Here is a 21,184-nt window from a genome sequence, read left to right as displayed (position 1 = left end):
TCTTTTTTTTTTTTTCATTTTTTTTTATTTTAAAATCTATATTAGTAGACTTTCTTTCTTTCTCTCTTTCTTTCTTTTCTTTCTCTTTTCCTTTCCTTTCTTTTTTTTATTTTCTTTTGACAGACTCTTACCTTGTTGCTCAGGCTGGAGTGCAGTGGCACGATCCTGACTCACTGCAACCTCCGCCTCCTGGGTTCAAGTGATTCTCCTGCCTCAGCCTCCAGAGTAGCTGGAATTACAGACGTCTGACACCACTTTTGTATTTTTGGTGGAGACAGGGTTTCACCATGTTGGCCAAGCTGGTCTTGAACTCCTGACCACAGGTGATCCACCCACCTCAGCCTCCCAAAGTGCTGGCATTACAAGTGTGAGGCACCACGCCCAGCCTACTTTAGTAGATTTTCTAATGTTTACCTTTCTATGTATTACTGGAATAAACTTTATTTGGCCACTCTGAAAGCAACACTTAACAATAATTATAGTGAATTTGTACTGGGTCATCATTAGCTAAGCTAGAGCCACACCTCTCTGAATTCTCTTCTTTCTTTTGTACTATTTTAGGGTTAGGCCATAAGGATTTTGTGAAATTAATTAAAAAAATAAAATAAAAAAACAGCCAGGCCTGGTGGCTCACACCTGTAATCTCAGCAGTTTGGGAGGTCGAGGAGGGTGGATCACTTGAGGTCAGGAGTTCAAGACCAGCCTGGCCAACACAGTGAAAACCTGGCTCTACTAAAAATACAAAATTAGCCAGATGCAGTGGCATGTACCAGTAATCCCAGCTACTCTGGAGGCTGAGGCAGAAGAATTGCTTGAACCCAGGAGGTGGAGGTTGCAATGAGCCGAGATCATGCCACTGCACTCCAGCCTGGGCGGCAGAACAAGACACCACCACACACAAAAAAAAAAAAAAAAAAAAAAGAAAGAAAGAAAGAAGAATTTTGTGAGAGTTGACAAGCAGAATAGATGTAGCTCTGAAAGGTACCAGGAATGGAGTAGCAACTTGGCCCACAGCTTCTCTGAGTCCTGGGTCGGGTATATGTTCAGCTCTATGATGATTAGCACCGTCTTATTCTGAAGGCCATCCATGCCATTGAGTTGAGAGGTGGAGAGAGAGAATGCAGGATTCAATTTGTCTGCATGGATTCGTTTTTCCATAGAGGTTTCAGTTTGTCCTTGCTCTTCCCTGCTTCAGACCAGTTCCTGGTTAGTAGATAGGCTAACCTATAGCAACATTAGGCCCCTATAGACACAGAGGCAATAGGCCTCTTCATCAGCTCCCATGATTACATAAAGTCTAATCTCTGTAATAGATCTCTGATACCACATTTATCACAGTGGTTCTGCTTCCCTTATTAAACCCTAGCTGATGCAAAAATATATACTAGTCTTTGTTGTTTCGATTGAGAGATATAATCTTTGGCTGGAGTGCAGAGGCGCAATCATGGTTTATTTCGTCCTCAGCCCTCCCGGGCTCCATCAATGTTCCCACCTCCACCTCCCAAGTAGCTGGGACCACAGGCACGTGACACAATGCCCAGCTAATTAAAAATTTTTTTTTCTCTTTAGAGATAGGGTCTGACTGGTGCCCAGGCTGGTCTCCAACTCCTGGGCTCAAGTGATCCTCCTGTCTCAGCCTCCCAAAGTGATGGGAATCCAAACATGAGCCACCATATCTTGCTTAAAATGTATAATGTTTATGGATTTATAAACAACACCCAAGCCCCTTTGCATGGCATATATGACTTTCAAGTCAGTCTTAACCAGCTTTGTATCTCACACTTTGTCTCACCTTCACTCATATCTATGATTCTATCACTTTGATAGATTTTCTGCTTATCACATGTGGTATGCTCTGGTAGCTTTTATCTCTCTCCCTAAAATGGCTCTCTTCCCATCCTCTCTGCTTATAAATACCATCTCATCCCAGAAGAGTCTGCTCAAATGTTGCTTTACCTGTAATATGTTCCCCATCTGTGTCACATACATTTAATCACTATTGTTTCCATGCCACTTTTTGAGACGGAGTTTCACTCATGTTACCCAGGCTGGAGTGCAATGGAGCGATCTCAGCTCACTGTAATCTCTGCCTCCTGGGTTCAAACAATTCTCCTGTCTCAGCCTTCCGACTAACTGGGACTACAGGCATGCGCCACCACGCCCAGCTAATTTTTTTTTTTTTGTTTTGTATTTTTGGTGGAGATGGGGTTTCACCATGTTGGCCAGGATGGTCTCAATCTCCTGCCCTCGTGATCTACCCTCCTTGGCATTCCTAAATCCTGGGATTACAGGTGAAAGTCACCTGCCTGTCCCCCCCCCCTTTTTTTTTTTTTTTTTTGAGAAAGGGTCTTACTTTGTCTTCCAGGTTGGGGTGCAGTGGCACGAATATGGCCTTGACCTCCAGGGCTCAAGATATCCTCCCACCTCAGCCTCTCAGCTTTCCAAGTAGCTGGAACTACAGGTGCACACCACTACTCCAGCTAATTTTGGTATTTTTTGTAGAGACGAAGTTTTGCCATGTTGCTCACACTGCTCCCCAACCCTTTTTCTTTTTCTTTTTTTTTTTTTAAATTTGCAGCAGCACCAGCCTAAGAATCACTTTTGAGCTCAAGTGATCCACTCGCCTCGGCCTCCCAGTGTTGAGGTTACAGGTGTAAGTCACTGTGCCAGGCCTGGTACTTGGTTTTTGAAAATAAAAATTTGATGTAAATTTTAATTTAAGTATAATATACACAAAGAAAAGTAAACATTTAATAGAGTTAAAAATATACATTTAATAGAGTTAAATATATCCATTTCAAGAGAGGACACGTTCATGTAACAAACACCTAATTCAAGAAATAGAGCATTACCAGACCACCAGAAATTTCCTTGTTGGATTCGCAGATACTGCATTCTCCAGCCACAATTCTAATATATTGATTTTGTCTATTTTTTAACTTTATAGAAATAGAATCATATATAATACGGTATGTTCTCTCTTTTTTTTTTTTTTGGCTGAGCACAGGGGACTTTATTGATGGTACACGACAAGGTGGGGCTCCCTAGGCCCCTCCCTCTTCAAGGGGTCTGCATGGAAACTGTGAGGAGGGGCAATTCAGTGTGGTGGGGGACTCTGTGGCAGGGACTCCCCAGCAGCGAGGGCCTCTCTTCCTCTTGTGCTCTTGCAGGGGCTGGTGGTCCAGGGGTCTTACTCCTTGGAGGACATGTGGGACATGAGGTCCACTACCCTGTTGCTGTAGCCAAATTCATTGTCGTACCAGGAAATGAGCTTGACAAAGTGGTCGTTGAGGGCAATGCCAGCCCCAGCATCGAAGGTGGAAGAATGAGTGTCGCTGTTGAAGTCAGAGGACACCACCTGGTGCTCAGTGTAGCCCAGGATGCCCTTGAGGGGGCCCTCCGATGCCTGCTTCACCACCTTCTGGATGTCATCATATTTGGCAGGTTTTTCCAGATGGCAGGTCAGGTCCACCACTGACACGTTGGCAGTGGGGACACGGAAAGCCATGCCAGTGAGCTTCCTGTTCAGTTCAGGGATGACCTTGCCCACGGCCTTGGCAGCACCAATAGAGGCAGGGGTGATGTTCTGGAGAGCCCCAAGGCCATCACACCACAGTTTCCCAGAGGGTCCATCCACGGTCTTCTGGGTGGCAGTGATGGTGTGGACAGTGGTCATGAGTCTTTCCACGATACCAAAGTTGTCATGGATGACCTTGGCCAGGGGTGCTAAGCAGTTGGTGGTGCAGGAGCCATTGCTGACGATATTGAGGCTCCTGTCATACTTCTCATAGTTCACGCCCATCATGAACATGGGGGCATCAGCAGAGGGGGCAGATAATGATGACCCTTTTAGCTCCCCCCTGCAAGTGAGCGCTAGCCTTCTCCATGGTGGTGAAGACGCCAGTGGACTCCACCATGTACTCAGTGCCAGCATCGCCCCACTTGATTTTGGAGGGATCTCGCTCCTGGAAGATGGTGATGGGATTTCCATTGATGACAAGCTTCCGGTTCTCAGCCTTGACAGTGCCATGGAATTTGCCATGGGTGGAATCATACTGGAACATGTAGACCATGTAGTTGAGGTCAATGAAGGGATCATTGATGGCGACAATATCCACTTTACCAGAGTTAAAAGCAGCCCTGGTGACCAGGCGCCCAAAACGACCAAATCTGTTAACTCCGACCTTCACCTTCCCCTTGGTGTCTCAGGGATGTGGATGGCGATGGGGGACAAGATAGGGCTGTCTGGTGAACTGGAGTAGCAGAGAGCCAGTATGTTCTCTTTTGAATCTTTTTCTTGACACTATGTGAGATTCATAGATGTTAAATAGTTGTAGTTTATTTGTTCTCATTGCTTTTCAATAGGCTGTATGTATGTTTTTGTTTTTAGCAGAGTCTCACTCCCCCACCCAGACTGGAGTGCAGTGGCACAGTCTCTGCTCACTGCAACCTCGAGTCCCGAGTTCAAGCAATTTTCCTGCCTCAGCCTCCTGAGTAGCTGGGATTACAGGCGCGCACCATCACGCCCAACAATTGTTTTGTTTTTGTTTCAGTAGAGATGCTGTTTCAACATGCTGCCCACGCTGGACTCTAATTCCTGAGCTCAAACAGTCTGCCCGCCTTGGTTTGTGTTGAGATTACAGGCGTGAGCCACTGAGTCTGGTTTTTAAAATGTTTTCTTTTCAGCCAGGGTCGGTGGCTCACGCCTGTAATCCCAGCACTTTGGGAGGCCGAGGCGGACGGATCACAAGGTCAGGAGATCGAGACCATCCTGGCTAACATGATGAAACCCCGTCTGTACTAAAAATACAAAAAATGAACCGGGAGGTGACGCGGGCCTGTAATCCCAGCTACTTGGGAGGCTGAGGCAGGAAATCGCTTGAACCGGGAGGCGGACGAGATGGCGCCATCACACTCCAGCCTGGGCAACAAGAGTGAAACTCCGTCTGAGGGGAGGGGAATCAATACATGTATTATTTTACTTTTGAATCTAAAACATCTCTAGAAATACATGATCAAGAATAGTCCTATTAGGTATTGTACTGAAAATACTGGAAGACATGAACTTGTGTCTCATGAGATAACATATTTTAGGTAGAATTACAGGTTGACACAATTGGAAGGCACCTTGGGAAGTGATTCAATCCACCAAATCATTAATATGTTCCAGCAGGAGTTACCATATCTAAACCAGCATAGCTATACGAGAAGGGGTGGAGAAAACAATATATATTATTGAAGAACTGGGTGTGGTGATTCCTTTCTGTAACCCTAACTACTCAGGTGGCTGAGGTGGAAGGATCATTTATTTGAGCCCAGGAATTTGTGACCTGCCTGGGTAACATACCTAAAACAAACAAAAGAATTTGGCTGAGGGCAGCAGTAGCTCAGGTCTGTAATCCCAGCCCTTTGGGAAGCCAAAGCAGAAGGATTGCTTGTGGCCAAGAGTTCCAGACCAGCCTGGGCGACACAGTGAGGGCACCACCCAAACCCCCGCTGAGCCTATAAAAACACACACACACATCATTAAACGCAAAAAGTGTTCCTAGTCTGAGTAAGTATCTCCCTTTGGTGTGCTGAGAAAGTAACTCCAAGATTTAAAGCAAGAGTTTTTTGGGTTCACTGACTCTTAGCTCTGCTGCTTCCTAAACTGTGATACCTTGGGCAAGGCAGTTAATATGACTCTGAATTTCATCACTGGTAAACACCCTACAGCGTTTTGGGAATATGTTACATCCTTTGCGAATACCATGCACACAGTAACGGGCAGTCTTTATTCCCAGAACAGCGCTCGGCATTCATTAAAGACCCAAAAATTAGTAAGCATTGGGGGCAAGAAATTAGACCCCAGTGCTCTGATTCCAGCCCAGTCACACGAGGATAGCTCTCAAAGACACCATTGAGAATTGTCCCTTACACTAGAAGCCGATGTGGTATTTCAAAGAAACACCACAAACCACTCGCTAGGAAGGAGGGATTTCCGCCGCAGGGTGGGCGCTTCCGCCGGACACAAACGCCGAACCGGAAGAGCTGGCAGGAACCCGGGCCGCGGCTGTGAGGTGTCTGGAAGCGCGGCGGAGCGGGGGACTACATTTCCCATAAGCCCGCGGGGGCCGGGCGAGGGGTGGGCATCGGGGACATTACCGGACTGGCCTTGCCCTGCAAGACCAAGGTAAATGCCAGCGCCGCGGCTCCGAGGGAAGAGTAACTTACGCTCTGCGACTCGATTTTTACTAGCAATCCTCCTAACCCATCCCCCGAACTGACAAAAACGACTCTTCCATCCGGGAGACTTTGGGATTTCCAGGCCAAAGGACTCCACCGTCACAACCTTAGCCAGTCCCCCCAGCAGCTTTGGGACTGGTACATTTACCAAATGCCTAAGGACTCTGGGGGTTGCGCTAGTAAGTTGAAGGCCCAGGGTACCCCCTTTCTAGGGTTGATGATCCATAAAGGCTCCTCATTGGCCACTCCCTCCACGCCCAGTATCTTACTTTTAATTTTTTTAAAAAAATTAATTGGTTCCTTAAATAGAGACAGGGTCTCGCCATGTTGCCCAGGCTGGTCTTGAACTCCTGGCCTCAAGCGATCCTCCCCACTCTGCCTCTCAACGTGTCGGGATTACTGGTGTGAGCCACTTGAGTCCCAGTCTCCTATTAAATCCGCCTGGTGGTGATTGGCTCCCTGGGGCTGGGTGGAAAGCTAGTGGAGGGGAAGTCGCCCTCCGTCCCACACCAGTTTAGGAGCCGGCGAACTCCCCTCTCCTTTGGCTGCTGCTCAGACGTCCTTGGCTCAGGGCGGCGAGAACTGTCGAAGACCCGCGGGCCAAGGACTGCTGAGCACCTCCATCTAAGGTCCCCAATGCTTTCCTCCATCTACCCTTTAGAGTGGTGTCCCGATTGCCACTGGAGAGGCTAAGTGACTTGCCCTAGGTCACAGAACTTAAATGGCAGAACTGGGGGTTCGCACAGAACCTGTCCCGACTCAAAACCCTTGGCTTAGGCCCCATTACCTTCCTCAAACCTTAACCTAGGAGAGTGCAGGCGCTGGGGACCGCGGAGTCATTTTTGTTGCCCAGCGGTGCCGTCGCGCGCAGCTTCCGGCCCAGGCGCAGACCCAAACCCGCATCCCCAGCGCTCGTCCACCCGGCTGCCAGAGCGGACATATCGGTCCGGCCTCGGTTTCCCCCTTCTGAACAAAAGTGAGCACAGGTGGCTCCCCGCACAAAGCCGGGGCTGTGGCACCCTGGAGCGTTCTCTCTCCTCCTTTCCCCGCTTCCCGGGCCCTCCTCTGGGGACAGACTGATCGCGCGCGTCCTCGCCGCGGCGGCGGAGCCGGTGGGTGGGGTTTGCTGCACGGCCGCTGCGGCGGCGGCGGCGCCAGTGCGTCCTCCGGTGACTCTGGGGCGGGGCTGTGGGGAGGGCGCGGACTGACAGACGGACTCCGGCGGAATGGGGGGTGTGGCTGCTCCGCCAGGGTCCCCCGGGTGGGAGAGCGGCTCCGCGGCCATCGGTGCCCGGACCCCCTCTGCCTTCTGCTAGACATGCTCTTCCTCTCGGTGAGTTGTTTTGCTGTCGCCGCGGGCCGGATTCGTGGCCTTAGTCACGCCCCGGGGGAGGAGGAAGGAGCCGAGCCGCCTTGATCCGTGTAGCCTGGAGGGCAGGGCAAAGGGGAACTGACCCGCTACGCTCCCGGGCCTACTCCTTTTGGGGCATGTTGATCCGCGGCTGCGCTCCATGTTCCAGTTTCATGCAGGCTCCTGGGAAAGCTGGTGCTGCTGCTGCCTGATTCCCGCCGACAGACCTTGGGACCGGGGCCGGCGCTGGCGGCTGGAGATGGCGGACACGAGATCCGTGCATGAGACCAGGTTTGAGGCAGCGGTGAAGGTGATCCAGAGTTTGCCGAAGAATGGTACGTGCGCTGGGCCTTGGCTGGAGACGCCCTGCAGAGAGGCCCGAGGCCCCGGCTTACCTCCTTTCAGCTTCTGGTTCTAGTGTTGTTTATTTAGCCTACTTTTTTTTTTTCCTGTGTAGGAGCTATGTAGTGAAAGGGATTCTACTGAATATGAATTAATTACCTTTTGATCTTCCAAACCGGAGAAAGAGATAATATCCAGGTTTTAAGTAGTTTATATTGTTGAAAACAAAAGTCTTGTCACTTAATGACTGCGGGTTTGGGTGTTTAAAAAAAATCTGGGATGGGGATGCCTAATGAACACGTGCAGGGTCTACCAGCTTGAGCCCTCTGAAAACTTTTGATACGAAGGCGCAGAAAAGAAAGAACTATAGCCAGTTGTGAAATGATTTCTCTTTATTTTTATAAATATATATTTACTACCTTTGTATTTGCTATTCCATTGTACAATGTTATCTTTTTTATACTCATATTGGACCTTCTTTGCAGCTTGTGAGAAAAAAGTCATTGGAGTTGCTGATCTTTTTTATTTAATGCGTTATTTCTCTGGCTGCTTTTTAGATTTCTTTTCGGTTTTCAGCGATTTGACTAGTAGGTGTGGTTTTTCTTCGTATTTACCCTGTTGACAATTTGCAGCGCTTTTTGAATTTGTAATTTTATGTCATAGACCAATGCAAAGTTTTTGGCCATTAGTTAAATATTTTTCTTTCTCTCTTTTTTTTTTTTTGAGACAGAGTCTCACTCTATCGCCCGGGCTGGAGTGCAGTGGCACCATCTCAGCTCATAGTAACCTCCGCCTCCCAGGTTCAAGGGATTCTCCTCCCTCAGCCTCCCAAGTAGCTGGGATTACAGGCAACCGCTACTACGCCGAGCTAATTTTTTATATAGACAGGGTTTCGCCATGTTGGCCAGGTTGGTCTCAAACTTCTGACCTCGTGATTCGCCCGTCTCCGCCTCGCAAAGTGCTGGGATTACAGGCGTGAGCCACCATGCCCGGCCCTTGTTAAATATTTTTCTTTGTTCTAAGTGCAGAACTTTAGAGAGGAAGACTTACTTTTCAATTCACATCCTTCTACATTATACGAATTATATTTCACAATAAACATATTTAAAAAGTAATTTTAGGTACTACTGTGCCACAGTTGTAAAACTAACCGAATACAATAATAATACGTCACTATAATATTTAATATCATGGTTTCTGTTTTCATTAATTATCATTTGGCTAGGTAACAGATATTCAACACAAATCATTCAACAAAAATTCATTAAATGCAGATTCAGAAAGTTTTAAAAACAAATATACACAAAATAGTGTTCCATTTGTAATTTTATCTTTTTTTATCTTCTATGGTGTTATCTGAACCTTTTGTAATTCCAAACATTCTATTTTAGGACTAAAAGATAAGAAAGAATAAACAAAATATAAATAAATAACATATGAACTTATTTAGGTATTGATTTTTTATGTCCCTGATTGTAGAACTTATAGAAAGTTATGATTCTAAGAGTTTTATGTAAGTAGTATGTTTACCCTTTCTCCTAAAGCACACATTTTTATAGTTCTTTTTGAATACAGGTAAAGCTAGACTGATGTCTCTAGGCCACTATCCCTGTTGACATTACATACCACTTATTAGGAAACCCATATAAATTAAAGTACAGTTTGTATTTACATAACATTTAAGAAGGTATTGCAAAATTAAGATACCCTATCAAATGGTAACTGTGTTGGACAATATCCAGTATACTGTTATCCCCTGAAATTAAGTTGATATTAATTGAAGCAGAAGTTTGTCATGATGAATTGTTATAAATATTTTTGTAATTTTACTTTTAAACCATTTAATTTGCTCTGAACCATTTGTGAAGAGCAAGATCTTGCAGTTTTTTGTTTCTTGTTGCTCAATATTTATTTAAGGCCTGAAGTAGTAATGGATCCTGTGGTGTCTATGTTTGGTATGACCTTAACCTTTCAAAATTAGAATTCTTAGATAATATTTCAGACACATATTAAATCTATCTTGTATAAGCCCCTTGAGGACAGACTCAGAGTGCCTTACACACAGACTACACTCAACAAATGTATGTTTTCGTTTTTTTAATATCATTCACCTAAGCCAATAAACTTATTTGGTTGACTTACTGAAGATATTTTGAGATTAGACTTTTGATATTTTAAATTTAGATTTGTGTTATTTAAATGAGTGACCACTAAAACTGTGGTTTCTCCATTTTTTTCCCTCTGCTGTATAAAGGATTGTAACATTAAAATACTGTACCTATTAGGTACTCCTAAATGTACACATATTATACAGATAATTATTATTATTATTTTTTTTTTTTTGAGACGGAGTTTCGCTCTTGTTACCCAGGCTGGAGTGCAATGGCGCGATCTCGGCTCACCGCAACCTCCGCTTCCTGGGTTCAGGCAATTCTCCTGCCTCAGCCTCCTGAGTAGCCAGGATTACAGGCACGTGCCACCATGCCCAGCTAATTTTTTGTAGTTTTAGTAGAGACGGGGTTTCACCATGTTGACCAGGATGGTCTCGATCTCTTGACCTCGTGATCCACCCGCCTTGGCCTCCCAAAGTGCTGGGATTACAGGCTTGAGCCACCGCGCCCGGCCCATACAGATAATTATTATTGTGATTTGAGAATTAATTATGAACTCTTGGCCAAACTGGAAACACCAGCTGTGTGGTAATTTCCACAGCTTTTTTTTTTTTTTTTTGAGATGGAGCCTTGCTCAGCTGCCCAGGCTAGAGCAGTGGAGCAATCTTGGCTCACTGCAACTACCATCTCCCAGGTTCAAGCAGTTCTCCCATCTCAGCCTCCCGAATAGCTGATTACAGGCACCTGACACACAGGCCCTACTAGTTTTTTGTATTTTAGTAGAGATGGGGTTTCACCATGTTGGCCAGGCTCGTCTTGAACTTCTGACCTCAGGTGATCCACCCACCTGGGCCTCCCAAAGTGCTACGATTACAGGCGTGAGCCACTGCTCCCAGCCCACAGATCTTATAAACTGCTAGCTTATTCAATTTACAAACTTTAAAAAATATCTTGTTACAATTTTTATTTTTATAATTTTGTTATAAAGATAATATACACTGATGTTTAAAACCTTTTTGTTGATTTCCAGTAGCTCTGAATGTCGCTTAAATAAAAAAAAACTTTTTAAAAATAGATAAACAAAAAGGAAAATAATCTGTATATTTACTATCCAGAGATAGTCTTTAAACATTTTGATGTTTATCTTTCTACTGTACTTTTTATGTATATAAATATTTTGCAAAGATGTATCATGTTATATACATTGTTTTTAAACTTATTTTTGTTAAATGTATAGTAGATCATGGAACTTATACTATTATTTATATTTTTCTACAATATAACTTTTTAGGGTCACAGTTATAAATTGTCCTGTTATAGTTAATATCATAATTATTTAAACAGTTATTTCCTTTAAAACATTAACATTCCAATTTTTCAATTATTGAGAATATTGCAACTTATAGCACTTGCTTATACAATTTGAAATTTTTTTTTTTGAGACAGGGTTTTTTTCTGTCACCTAGGCTGTAATGCAGTGGCACGATCACAGCTCACTGCAGCCTTGACCTCCCAGGCTCAGGAGATCCTCCCCACTTAGCCTCCTGAGTAGCTAGGACTACAGGGTGTGCTATCACACCCAACTAATTTTTTTTTTTGTAGAGACAGGGTTTTGCTATGTTGCCCAGTCTGGCCTTGAACTCCTGGGGTCAGGTGATCTGCCCACCTCAGCCTCACAAAGTGCTTTGATTACAGGGGTGAGCCACCACACCTGACCAATTTGAAAATTTAAACATGTAAAAAGTTATAGATATGGTAGAAACATATATGAAGAATTATTCTCAAAGAAATTGATATTTCCAAAATTACAGAGGTAGGAGTGAGAAATCTATTTTATCTTGGATTAATTCTTTTTCTACCATAGTGTATACTATTTGGCTTTAGCCCCAAATTTCTTATATATTGATAATTTGAAATTTGGCAGAGTATACATGTAACTTTTTCACTTATGCTAGTCAGTTATGATTTGTTATAAATTTTGAATAAAAATACACTTTTTAAAATGGTTGTATAATAATAGTTATTCTGTATTTTAATATGTTTTTAAAGAGACATTAGCTGGTTATTCTGGTTATATCTACAGCATATCTCTTCATTTATTCTTTTATTTATTGAACCATCTTAGGCATTGCTATTAAAATTTAAAATCTCGGAGTGTTTTGAAATCAAAGAAGCAAGCAACTAACAAAGCCATAACTTTTCTGTAAGATAGAAATCAATCGTTGTCTAAAGTATTAACGAAATATAAAATCACTATTAGTATAGCTAAGTTAATTTATAACCTTAGATTATCTGTTGTATTCCCCAGATGATCTATATATAATGTTTTATATTGTGTGTTTACAACAGGTTCATTCCAGCCAACAAATGAAATGATGCTTAAATTTTATAGCTTCTATAAGCAGGCAACTGAAGGACCCTGTAAACTTTCAAGGCCTGGATTCTGGGATCCTATTGGAAGATATAAATGGTAATTTTTTGTGTAGAGCAAGAATTTAAATTTTAATGACATAATTATCATATGGCTACTACTTAAGTTGTTGTATATTATTCTGTGCAGAAAGTGTCCTAGGTATTAGGTACAATTTTTATCCTCCAGGTTTTTTTCTTTTTTTTGTTGCCCAGGAGGGAGTGCAGTGGCAGGATCTCGGCTCACTGCAACCTCTGCCTCTTGGCTTCAAGCGATTCTCCTGCCTCAGCTTCCCAAGTAGCTGGGATTACATGCTCGCTACCATGCCCAGCTAATTTTTGTATTTTTAGTAGAGACAGGGTTTTGCTAGGTTGGCCAGGCTGGTCTGGAACTCCTGGTCTCAAGTGATCGCTCGCTTCAGCCTCCTAAAGTGCTGGGATGATAGATAGGAGTGAGTTGCCGTGCTCAGCCTCTCCAGGTGTTCTTAACACAGTTTTACACAAATAGGAAAATCCTGGGGAGGAGAGGAAACCAATAAAACCAAAAGGGATAGGTGCATCCAAGGTAAGAAACATTTTCAGTTAATCTTTATTTTTATGGAGTTTCCCCCCCCCTTTTTTTTTTTTTAAGCCAAGAGCAAATCCCAACCTAAGTTAAAGAAACAAACTTTCACTGCCTCTTTTACCTGCCAAGAAAAATAATGGCTTTTGCTTGCTTGTACTGAGCGTTTAAAAGAGTAGATAGCTAGGAATATGACTCAGGTACTGCCATGCTAACTTTTTATGTAAGCTGTTACTTCTAACTTACTATACTTGAATAGAAATTTGATTTTTTGAATACTTAAAAGAATTATAAACTAAAAAGTATACTTAAAAAAATTATAAACTGTAAATTAAAAGAATCAGAGACACAAATACCTGTACCTGTGTTGTTTTCCCAGTTGGCTAACAGTTGATATTCTTAATGCAATTGAAGCCTTAACAAATGTCTGACAAAAGTCTTTTAGACTGTACGTTATGAACAGAATATGTTAATTGGTAAAGCATGTTTTAACACCCACACTTTTTTTTTTGGCCACAGGGTCTCACTCCTGTCACTCAGGCTGGAGTGCAGGGGCACGATCACGGCTCACTGCAACCTCTGCCTCCTGGGCTCAAACAATCCTCCCACCTCAACCTTCCTAGTAGCTGGGACTACACACGTGTGTCACCATATCTGGCTAATTTTTAAAAAATTTTTTCTAGACATGGAGTTTGTCTGTGTTGCCCAGGCTGATCTCAAATTCATGGACTCAAGTGATCCACCTGCCTTGGCTGGGATTACAGGCGTGAACCGCCTCAAAGCACCGGTTTTGTTTTGGTTTTTGAGATGGAGTCTCTCTCTGTTGCCCAGGCTGGAGTGCAGCAGTGCTGTTTTGCCTCACTGCAACCTCCGCCTCCCAGGTTCAAACGTTTCTCCTGCCTCAGTCTCCTGAGTAGCTGGGATTACAGGGGTGTGCCACCATGCCTTGCTAATTTTTGTATCTTTAGTAGAGACAGGGTTTCACCATGTTGGACAGGCTGGTCTCAAACTGCTGACCTCAAGTGATCCGCCCACCTCAGCCTCCCAAAGTGCTGGGATTACAGGCTGAGCCACTGTGCCCAGCCCAGTTTTTTTTTTAACCCACACATTGTGATGCTCAGTTTCTTCACCCTGCACTGGAAGTGCCATAAGTTTGTTTCAAGATTTCTCAGTACTCTACTTTTCTCTAAGATCTTTATGAATAGTCATACAATAATAGGTTAAATGAAATAGTAATATGTTATTATTTAATATAACTTAATTTTAGTAGTATTTGATTTGCCCATTTTAAGAAGATATAATTATTTGCTTCATGTTTTTCCCCTAGAATTGACCTTTGGTGGAGTTAAACTCCTGGGAAAAACATATTAAAAGGGAGGTTTACACATCAGACAAAAATTTGAAAGAACTATTATTGTTTAGGGGTTTAAAAATTGCCTATCCCTCACATTTTCAGTATTCTAGAAGTGATAAATTAGTTCCATTTTTAGTTCACATATATAAGTTAGGCTCTTATTTAAATTAATGGAACTTTTTAACCAAAATGTCTGTTCATTTAAAATATGCCTGGCCGGGCATAGTGGCTCATCCCTGTAATTCCAGCACTTTGGGAGGCCGAGGTGGGTGGATCACCTGAGGTCAGTAGTTCGAGACCAGCCTGGCCAACATGGAGAAACCCTGTGTCTACTAAAATACAAAAACTAGCTGGGTGTGGCGGTGCTCACCTGTAATCCCAGTTACTCAAGAGGCTGAGGCAGGAGAATCGCTTGAACCCGGGAAGTGGAGGTTGCAGTCAGCCAAGATCACACCACTGCACTCTAGCCTGGGTGACAGAGCGAGAGTCCATCTTAAAAAAAAAAAACAAAAAAACCCTTGCCTGCATGTTACAGCTCTTTTAGAATTTTTCTGGCAGGCTTATGGTCTTTATTGAAAGCCCATTGAGAAATTTATATTAAAAAGGAAAAGAAAAAATAAAACATGCCTGTGACAATTAAGGTGGTCTTCTACATTTGATCTTAGCTAAAAGCCTGAGAAGCGATAATGTCGTCTTCTAAAATGTTTATTTCTGTTACTGTTCTTTGTAATAATATAAAAACTTTGAAGAGTTTTTAGCAAATATTTATGAATATTCTGTAGTCTCTGGTATATTGCTACATAGATGGGTTATATACTTATTTGTTTTAAATACTATTTAATTTGCTAGTTTATTTGCTATGTTAATTTTCTTCATGGTGGAACATTTAAGACAATCCTGTTATGACTTTACGTAGAGCCTGTTTTAATTAATAGCCCTATAGCATCAACTAAAAATTGTATTCTGAGCAATTAAAAATCAGGTGTCTCTTTGTCATTATGTGGCTATTTTCATTTTCTAGGGATGCTTGGAGCTCACTGGGTGATATGACCAAAGAGGAAGCCATGATTGCATATGTTGAAGAAATGAAAAAGGTAGGGAAAATAATTCACAGTTAAAATGAAAATTCAGAGCGGCTCTAATTTAATTTGGTTTATTAGACAAATTAGCTGCCTTGTTTTAAGGAAATTGTAGTATGTTAAACAATAGAATCTAGGTTACTGGATTTATAGGACCTTCTGTCGCATGAAGTCCATCTTAAGATGTGTTTTTTCCTTCAGATGTATCACACTGTGATGATGTGATGTCTTATTTTTTTTTTTTTTATTTTTTTTGAGACAGAGTCTTACTTCGTTGCCCAGACTGGAGTGCGGTGGTGCGATCTTGGCTCACTGCAACTTCCGCCTCCTTGGTTCAAACAATTCTTCTGCCTCAGCCTCCTGAGTAGCTGGGACTACAGGGACGCACCACCATGCTCGGCTATTTTTTGTATTTTTAATAGAGACAGGATTTCGCCATATTGGCCAGGCTAGCCTCGGACTCCTGACCTTGTGATCCACCTGCCTTGGCTTCCCAAAGTGCTAGGATTACAGGTGTGAGCCACCTTGCCCGGCTGTGATGTATTATTTTGTTTTTGTTTTTGTTTTGAGACGGAGTCTTGATCTGTTGCCCAGGCTGAAGTACAGTGGCGCAATCTTGGCTCACTGCAACCTCTGCCTCCCAGGTTCAAATGATTCTCCTGCCTCAGCCTCCTGAGTAGCTGGGACTACAGGGGCAAAACACCATGTCCAGCTAATGTTTGGATTTTTAGTAGAGATGTGGTTTCGCCATGTTGTCCAGGCTGGTCTTGAGTTTCTGACCTCAAGTGATCCACCTGCCTCAGTCTCCCAAAGTGCTGGGATTACAGGCATGAGCCACTGCGCCCAGCCTGTTTTTTTGTTTTTTAATCTTCCCAATCTTTTTCTATAGTTAACTTCTGGAGAAAGTGTAGAAATAGTAATCTTTGAAAATATTAAAGTCCCTTATTCAGGAGTCTAGAAAGTACCTGGACTCTCTTCAAAGTATTTCTGCTTTGGAACTTTTTACTTAGTTCAACAATGTTCTCATGTACATTTTCACTCATAAATTGGGGTAGGTATTCTCATCACTGGACTTCTCTGTAAGAAGTCACATTTTTCTGCTTTCCTTCAGAAGCAGAATAAGATACAGAAGTTTTCAAGTTCTCTGCTAACTAGTAAGAAGGGGTGTTCATTATTAACTAGCTCTTTTAAGTGTGTCAGAGGCATTCTTTTGAGAGCAAGTGTATGAAGAAATCATGAATTTTTTTTTTCCCCCATTTATTTATTTTATTGCATTTTAGGTTTTGGGGAGAAATCATGAATTTTAAAGATGATCACAGAGACTTTTTTTTTTGTTTGAGACAGAGTCTTGCTCTGTTGCCCAGGCTGGAGTGCAGTGGCATGATCTCAGGTGACTGTAACCTCTGTCTCCCCGGTTCAAGAGATTCTCCTTCCTCAGCCTCCCAAGTAGCTGGAATTGCAGGTGCATGCCACCACGCCTGGCTTATTTTTGTATTTTTAGTAGAGACAGGGCTTCACCATGTTGGCCAGGCTGGTCTGGAACTCCTGACCTCAGGTGATCCACTTGCCTCAGCCTCCCAAAGTGCTGGGATTACAGGCGTGAGCCACTGTGCCTGGCCGAGACTTTTTATAAAGAACCATTTTTATGTTAGACATGGATCAGAAGTTGTGAAATCTACGTCTGATAATCTTAAGTAAATTATCTTTGAACATAATCTGTAAAAAGGAATAATTTTTTGCCATATGGTTTGATAGTATTAATCTCTGTAGTAATTTTTATTTGTTGTTACTAGATTTAGACTAGTTTTTTGTTGTTGTTTTTCTTTTTTAAATTTCTTTCACACTGCTCATAGTTGTGCCCTTTGTTGTATTCTTGCAGTTTTTATTTGGTGGACTTTGTAATAGAGGGCAGAGTTTAAGTTCCTTTGGCTGTTTACTATGTCAATAACACCATAACAAATAGACCTTTCAAAAGCAGAGAAAGAAAGATCATCTAAAGCTTTTTGGTTTCATAACTATTTGTCTCACTTTTTTTTTAACCTTAAATGTATTTATAGTTTTAGGACATACTTCTATAATATAAAGTTGAATTGTCACATTAAGTAAAATTTACCCATTTTTTCTATTCAATTGTGTTAATCGGTTGTATAGCCAGTTTAAAGTGGGAGAACGATGAAGCAATGTGTATTCTGCCTTTTTCCCCTAGAAAGATTAAAACTATATTGCTGCTAAAATAACTCCTTCTGTAATTAAAATAATTTAATCTTGTCATTCACACTTTAAAAATTTCATTGTATATTGTGAATATGACAAAGTTTATGGTACAGTTTTAGAGATAAACCTAGACATATCAAGATATCCGTAAATTGAAAATGTGATTACTCTTTTGAATTATTTTTAGAGTTTAGCTTTATGGCTATCAATAAAAAAAATTGCATGTTTCTAAATAATTTTGCAAGATAGTACATTATTCCAAAGATCTGATTATTGAATTTGGGACTTACTCTAATTGCAATAATTTACTAACTGAAGCACTTGTTTTTTTTTTTTTTTTTGGGACGGAGTTTCGCTCTTGTTACCCAGGCTGGAGCGCAATGGCGCGATCTCGGCTGACCGCAACCTCCGCCTCCTGGGTTCAGGCAATTCTCCTGCCTCAGCCTCCTGAGTAGCTGGGATTACAGGCGCGCGCCACCATGCCCAGCTAATTTTTTTTTTGCATTTTTAGTAGAGACGGGGTTTCACCGTGCTGACCAGGATGGTCTCGATCTCTTGACCTCGTGATCCACCCGCCTCGGCCTCCCAAAGTGCTGGGATTACAGGCTTGAGCCACCGCGCCCGGCCTGAAGCACTTGTTAAATTATTTCCTTAAATATAATTCATCAATTACTATAGTATTGCTCTTTGTCATTACTCTTTTTTTTTGAGACAGGATCTGGGGTCTGGTTCTGTAGCCCAAGCTGGAGTGCAGTGGTGTGATCTTAGCTCGCTGTAACCTCTGCCTCCTGGGTTCAAGCAATTCTTGAGCCTCAGCCTCCCAAGTAGCTGGGACTACAGATGCATGTCACCATACCCAGCTAATTTTTAGTATTTTTAGTAGAAATGGGGTTTTGTCATGCTGGCCAGGCTGGTCTCGAAATCCTGACCTCAGGTGATCCACTTACTTTAGCCTCCCAAAGTGCTAGGATTACATTGTGCCCTGCCTGTCATTATTCTTTGCAGTATAAATCTCATTTTATGTCTTTGCTGTCAGAGGTTTTAGCAACCTTATTAATTTAACTTATATTTTATAATAAATGATCTTTTGTAGAAAGTGACTTTTCATAATTTGTAAATTGTCCCAATTTAAAAGAATAAAAAATTCTTTTAACACCAGCCATGGTGGCTCATGCCTATAATCCTAGCACTTTGGGAGGCCAAGGTGGGTGGATCACTTGAGGTCAGGAGTTCAAGACCAGCCTAGCCAACATGGCGAAACCCTGTGTCTACTAAAAATACAAAAAAATTGGGCAGGCATGGTGGCGTGTGCCCATAATCCCAGCTACTAGGGAGGCTGAGGCAGGAGAATCACTTGAACCTGGGAGACGGAGGTTGCAGTGAGTCGAGATTGTGCCACTGCACCCTAGCCTGGGGAACAGAACAAGATTGTGTTTCAAAAAAAAAAATTCTTTTAGTGTAATAGGATGTTTTTTAGAAAATTGCTTTTCATGATTTATAAAGTGTCCCATAAAATGTCACTGAAAAAGTTGATGGAATAAAACATTATTGTAATATAACATAATAGGATTTTAGCTTTGAGGAAAAGTAATATGGTTTGAGGGGGCGAGGGAAATCCATGTTTCATTTAGTAAGGTTTATTTTGATTCCTAATCAGAGGGAAGTATAAAATTTTATATATATATATATATTTTTTTTTTATTTTTATTTTTATTTTTTATTTTTTGGGTACAAATTTAGGCTATCTTCTGGGGATTTCCAGAGTATTCAGCTAACATTATAAATTGTCTCCTGGGTTCAAGCTGTTCTTGAGCCTCAGCCTGCTGAGTAGCTGGGACTAAATGTGCCCATGTTTGTTGAATTTAAAGAGAGATCAGTGTACTCAACCTTGGCTACACATTAGAATCACAAGGGTATCTTGTGAAAAAATAGAAATGCCCCAGGATGACCCCAGACTAACTATTTCAGGATTTCTAAGAGATTGAGATAATCACTGTTAATAGAGGGAGGATTGGACGATGGTCTCATTAAACATGGAACCTCGGCTAGGCGAGGTGGCTCATGCCTGTAATCCTATTACTCTGGGAGGCTGAGACAGGTGGATCACCTGAGGCCAGGAGTTCAAGACCGGCCTGGTCAACATGGTGAAACTCTGTCTCTAGTAAAAATACAAAAAATTAGCTGGGCGTGGTGGTGGGCACCTGTAATTCCAGCTACTCCAGAGGCTGAGACAGAAGAATCACTTGAATCCAGGAGGCAGAGGTTGCAGTGAGCCAAGATCATGCCTTTACACTCCAGCCTGAGCAACAGAGTGAAACTCTGTCTGAGAAAATAAGTAGATAAACATGGAACCTGAAAGTTGCCTTGGCCAAGGGTCTCTAGTCCATAGCTCAATAAGTCTAGAACCACTAACTTTCTCTGAGTACTGAGGGTTGGCTTTTGTTTTAAGGTTTCACTTATTCATAGTAAACATCTTTTGCAGATGGAAGGAAAAAATGAATGCCAGTTTCTTAACGTAGAGTGGGTGATAGACTTTTCTAGTGATCAGCATACTCAGGATTGATATCTAGGTCACTCTTCAAAAGGTTAGAAGCAGTTGGGAGCCTGAATTAGTGATTCCGTTGAACAGAGAGTAGAGCATTGGGATCTGAATGGCTTTAAGGGTTGTGGTCATTTTGGATCAAAAGCCTGGGGAATTTAGTCTTTGATTTCACAGAGTATATCTGCACCTTTCCAGTATATTTTCATCATCTAGAAATGATGTCTCTCACTGAGGAAAAGTGCTGGATAAACCTAGAAAAATTATTGTGCTGCTTTTCTGGAGTCCATGCAGCTTACCAGGTATTTCTGTCAGAACATTCTTCTTGTGGATGAGTTATAATATATTGAGTTAGCTTAGTTAATTTATAACTTTAGACCAGAGATGTCTAATCTTTTGGCTTCTCTGAGCCACATTGAAAGAAGAATTGTTTTGGTTCACACATAAAACACATTGACACTAATGATAGCTGATGAGCTAAAAAAAAAAAAATCATTATGTTTTATGAAAGTTTATGAATTTGGGCCAGGTGCAATGGCTCATGCCTGTAAAGTTTACAAATTTGTGTTGGGTATTCAAAACCGTCTTGGGCCGAATGCAGCCTGAGGACTGCGGGTTGGACAAGCTTGGTTTAGATAAAATCTTCTCTGAGGGTAAGGAGTAGTTACCTGACTGAGGTTTGCCTGTGTGTGTGTGTGTGTGTGTGTGTGTGTGTGTGTGTGTGTGTGTGTATGTTCTATATCTCATGTGTGTACACTTGCACCATTTCTTATATTTCAACATTGGTGTCAGGGAGATAATTTTGCAAATGGCTGAGATCTTTCTTGGTTTGTGTATGTTTAAAGTTTCCTCCTCAGAGAATAACTTCTTCAAAAGGCTGGAGGCAAGAGCTGAAAAATTCCTATTGAGTACTGTGTTCACTATATGGGTGACTGAATCAATAGAAGCCAAACTTCAGCATCACACCCTTGTAACAAACCTGCACATATACCCTCTGA

General features: G+C 42.2%; 1 protein-coding gene, 1 non-coding gene and 1 pseudogene across 9 annotated transcripts in view; 2 read left to right on the top strand and 1 right to left on the bottom strand.

Annotated features, from left to right (window-relative positions):
• Positions 1-3,159: 3,159 nt before the first annotated feature.
• On the bottom strand, positions 3,160-5,798 carry LOC116527195 (annotated as a pseudogene). The gene is made up of 2 exons (XR_004258419.1): positions 5,735-5,798; positions 3,160-4,204 (listed from the first exon to the last, which is right to left on the bottom strand). The product of XR_004258419.1 is annotated as a glyceraldehyde-3-phosphate dehydrogenase pseudogene (transcript).
• Positions 5,799-6,095: 297 nt separating this feature from the next.
• ACBD5 (acyl-CoA binding domain containing 5) overlaps positions 6,096-21,184 on the top strand; it is a 42,693-nt gene continuing 27,604 nt past the window's right edge. For 2 of the 7 annotated variants that reach the window (XM_032243824.1, XM_032243820.1), the window contains exons 1-4: positions 6,096-6,172; positions 7,746-7,911; positions 12,379-12,499; positions 15,376-15,448. In XM_032243824.1, coding sequence (XP_032099715.1) covers positions 7,836-7,911; positions 12,379-12,499; positions 15,376-15,448 — 270 coding nt within the window. In that variant the 5' untranslated portion in view covers positions 6,096-6,172; positions 7,746-7,835. Of the gene's footprint in view, positions 6,173-7,357; positions 7,559-7,745; positions 7,912-12,378; positions 12,500-15,375; positions 15,449-21,184 lie in introns of those variants that run through there. The other 5 variants (XM_032243819.1, XM_032243818.1, XM_032243823.1 and 2 more) reach the window with 4 other exon arrangements.
• LOC116527277 lies at positions 14,879-14,938 on the top strand. The gene has a single exon (XR_004258469.1). It is a non-coding gene; the product is annotated as a U7 small nuclear RNA (small nuclear RNA).

This window comes from Sapajus apella, unplaced genomic scaffold (assembly GCF_009761245.1).
Source record: "Sapajus apella isolate SASKATOON/1434 unplaced genomic scaffold, GSC_monkey_1.0 scaffold53, whole genome shotgun sequence".
In the NCBI taxonomy this organism is placed as follows: domain Eukaryota; kingdom Metazoa; phylum Chordata; class Mammalia; order Primates; family Cebidae; genus Sapajus; species Sapajus apella.
Note: the sequence above shows the minus strand (reverse complement) of the source record. Positions and strands in the feature narration are given on the sequence as shown.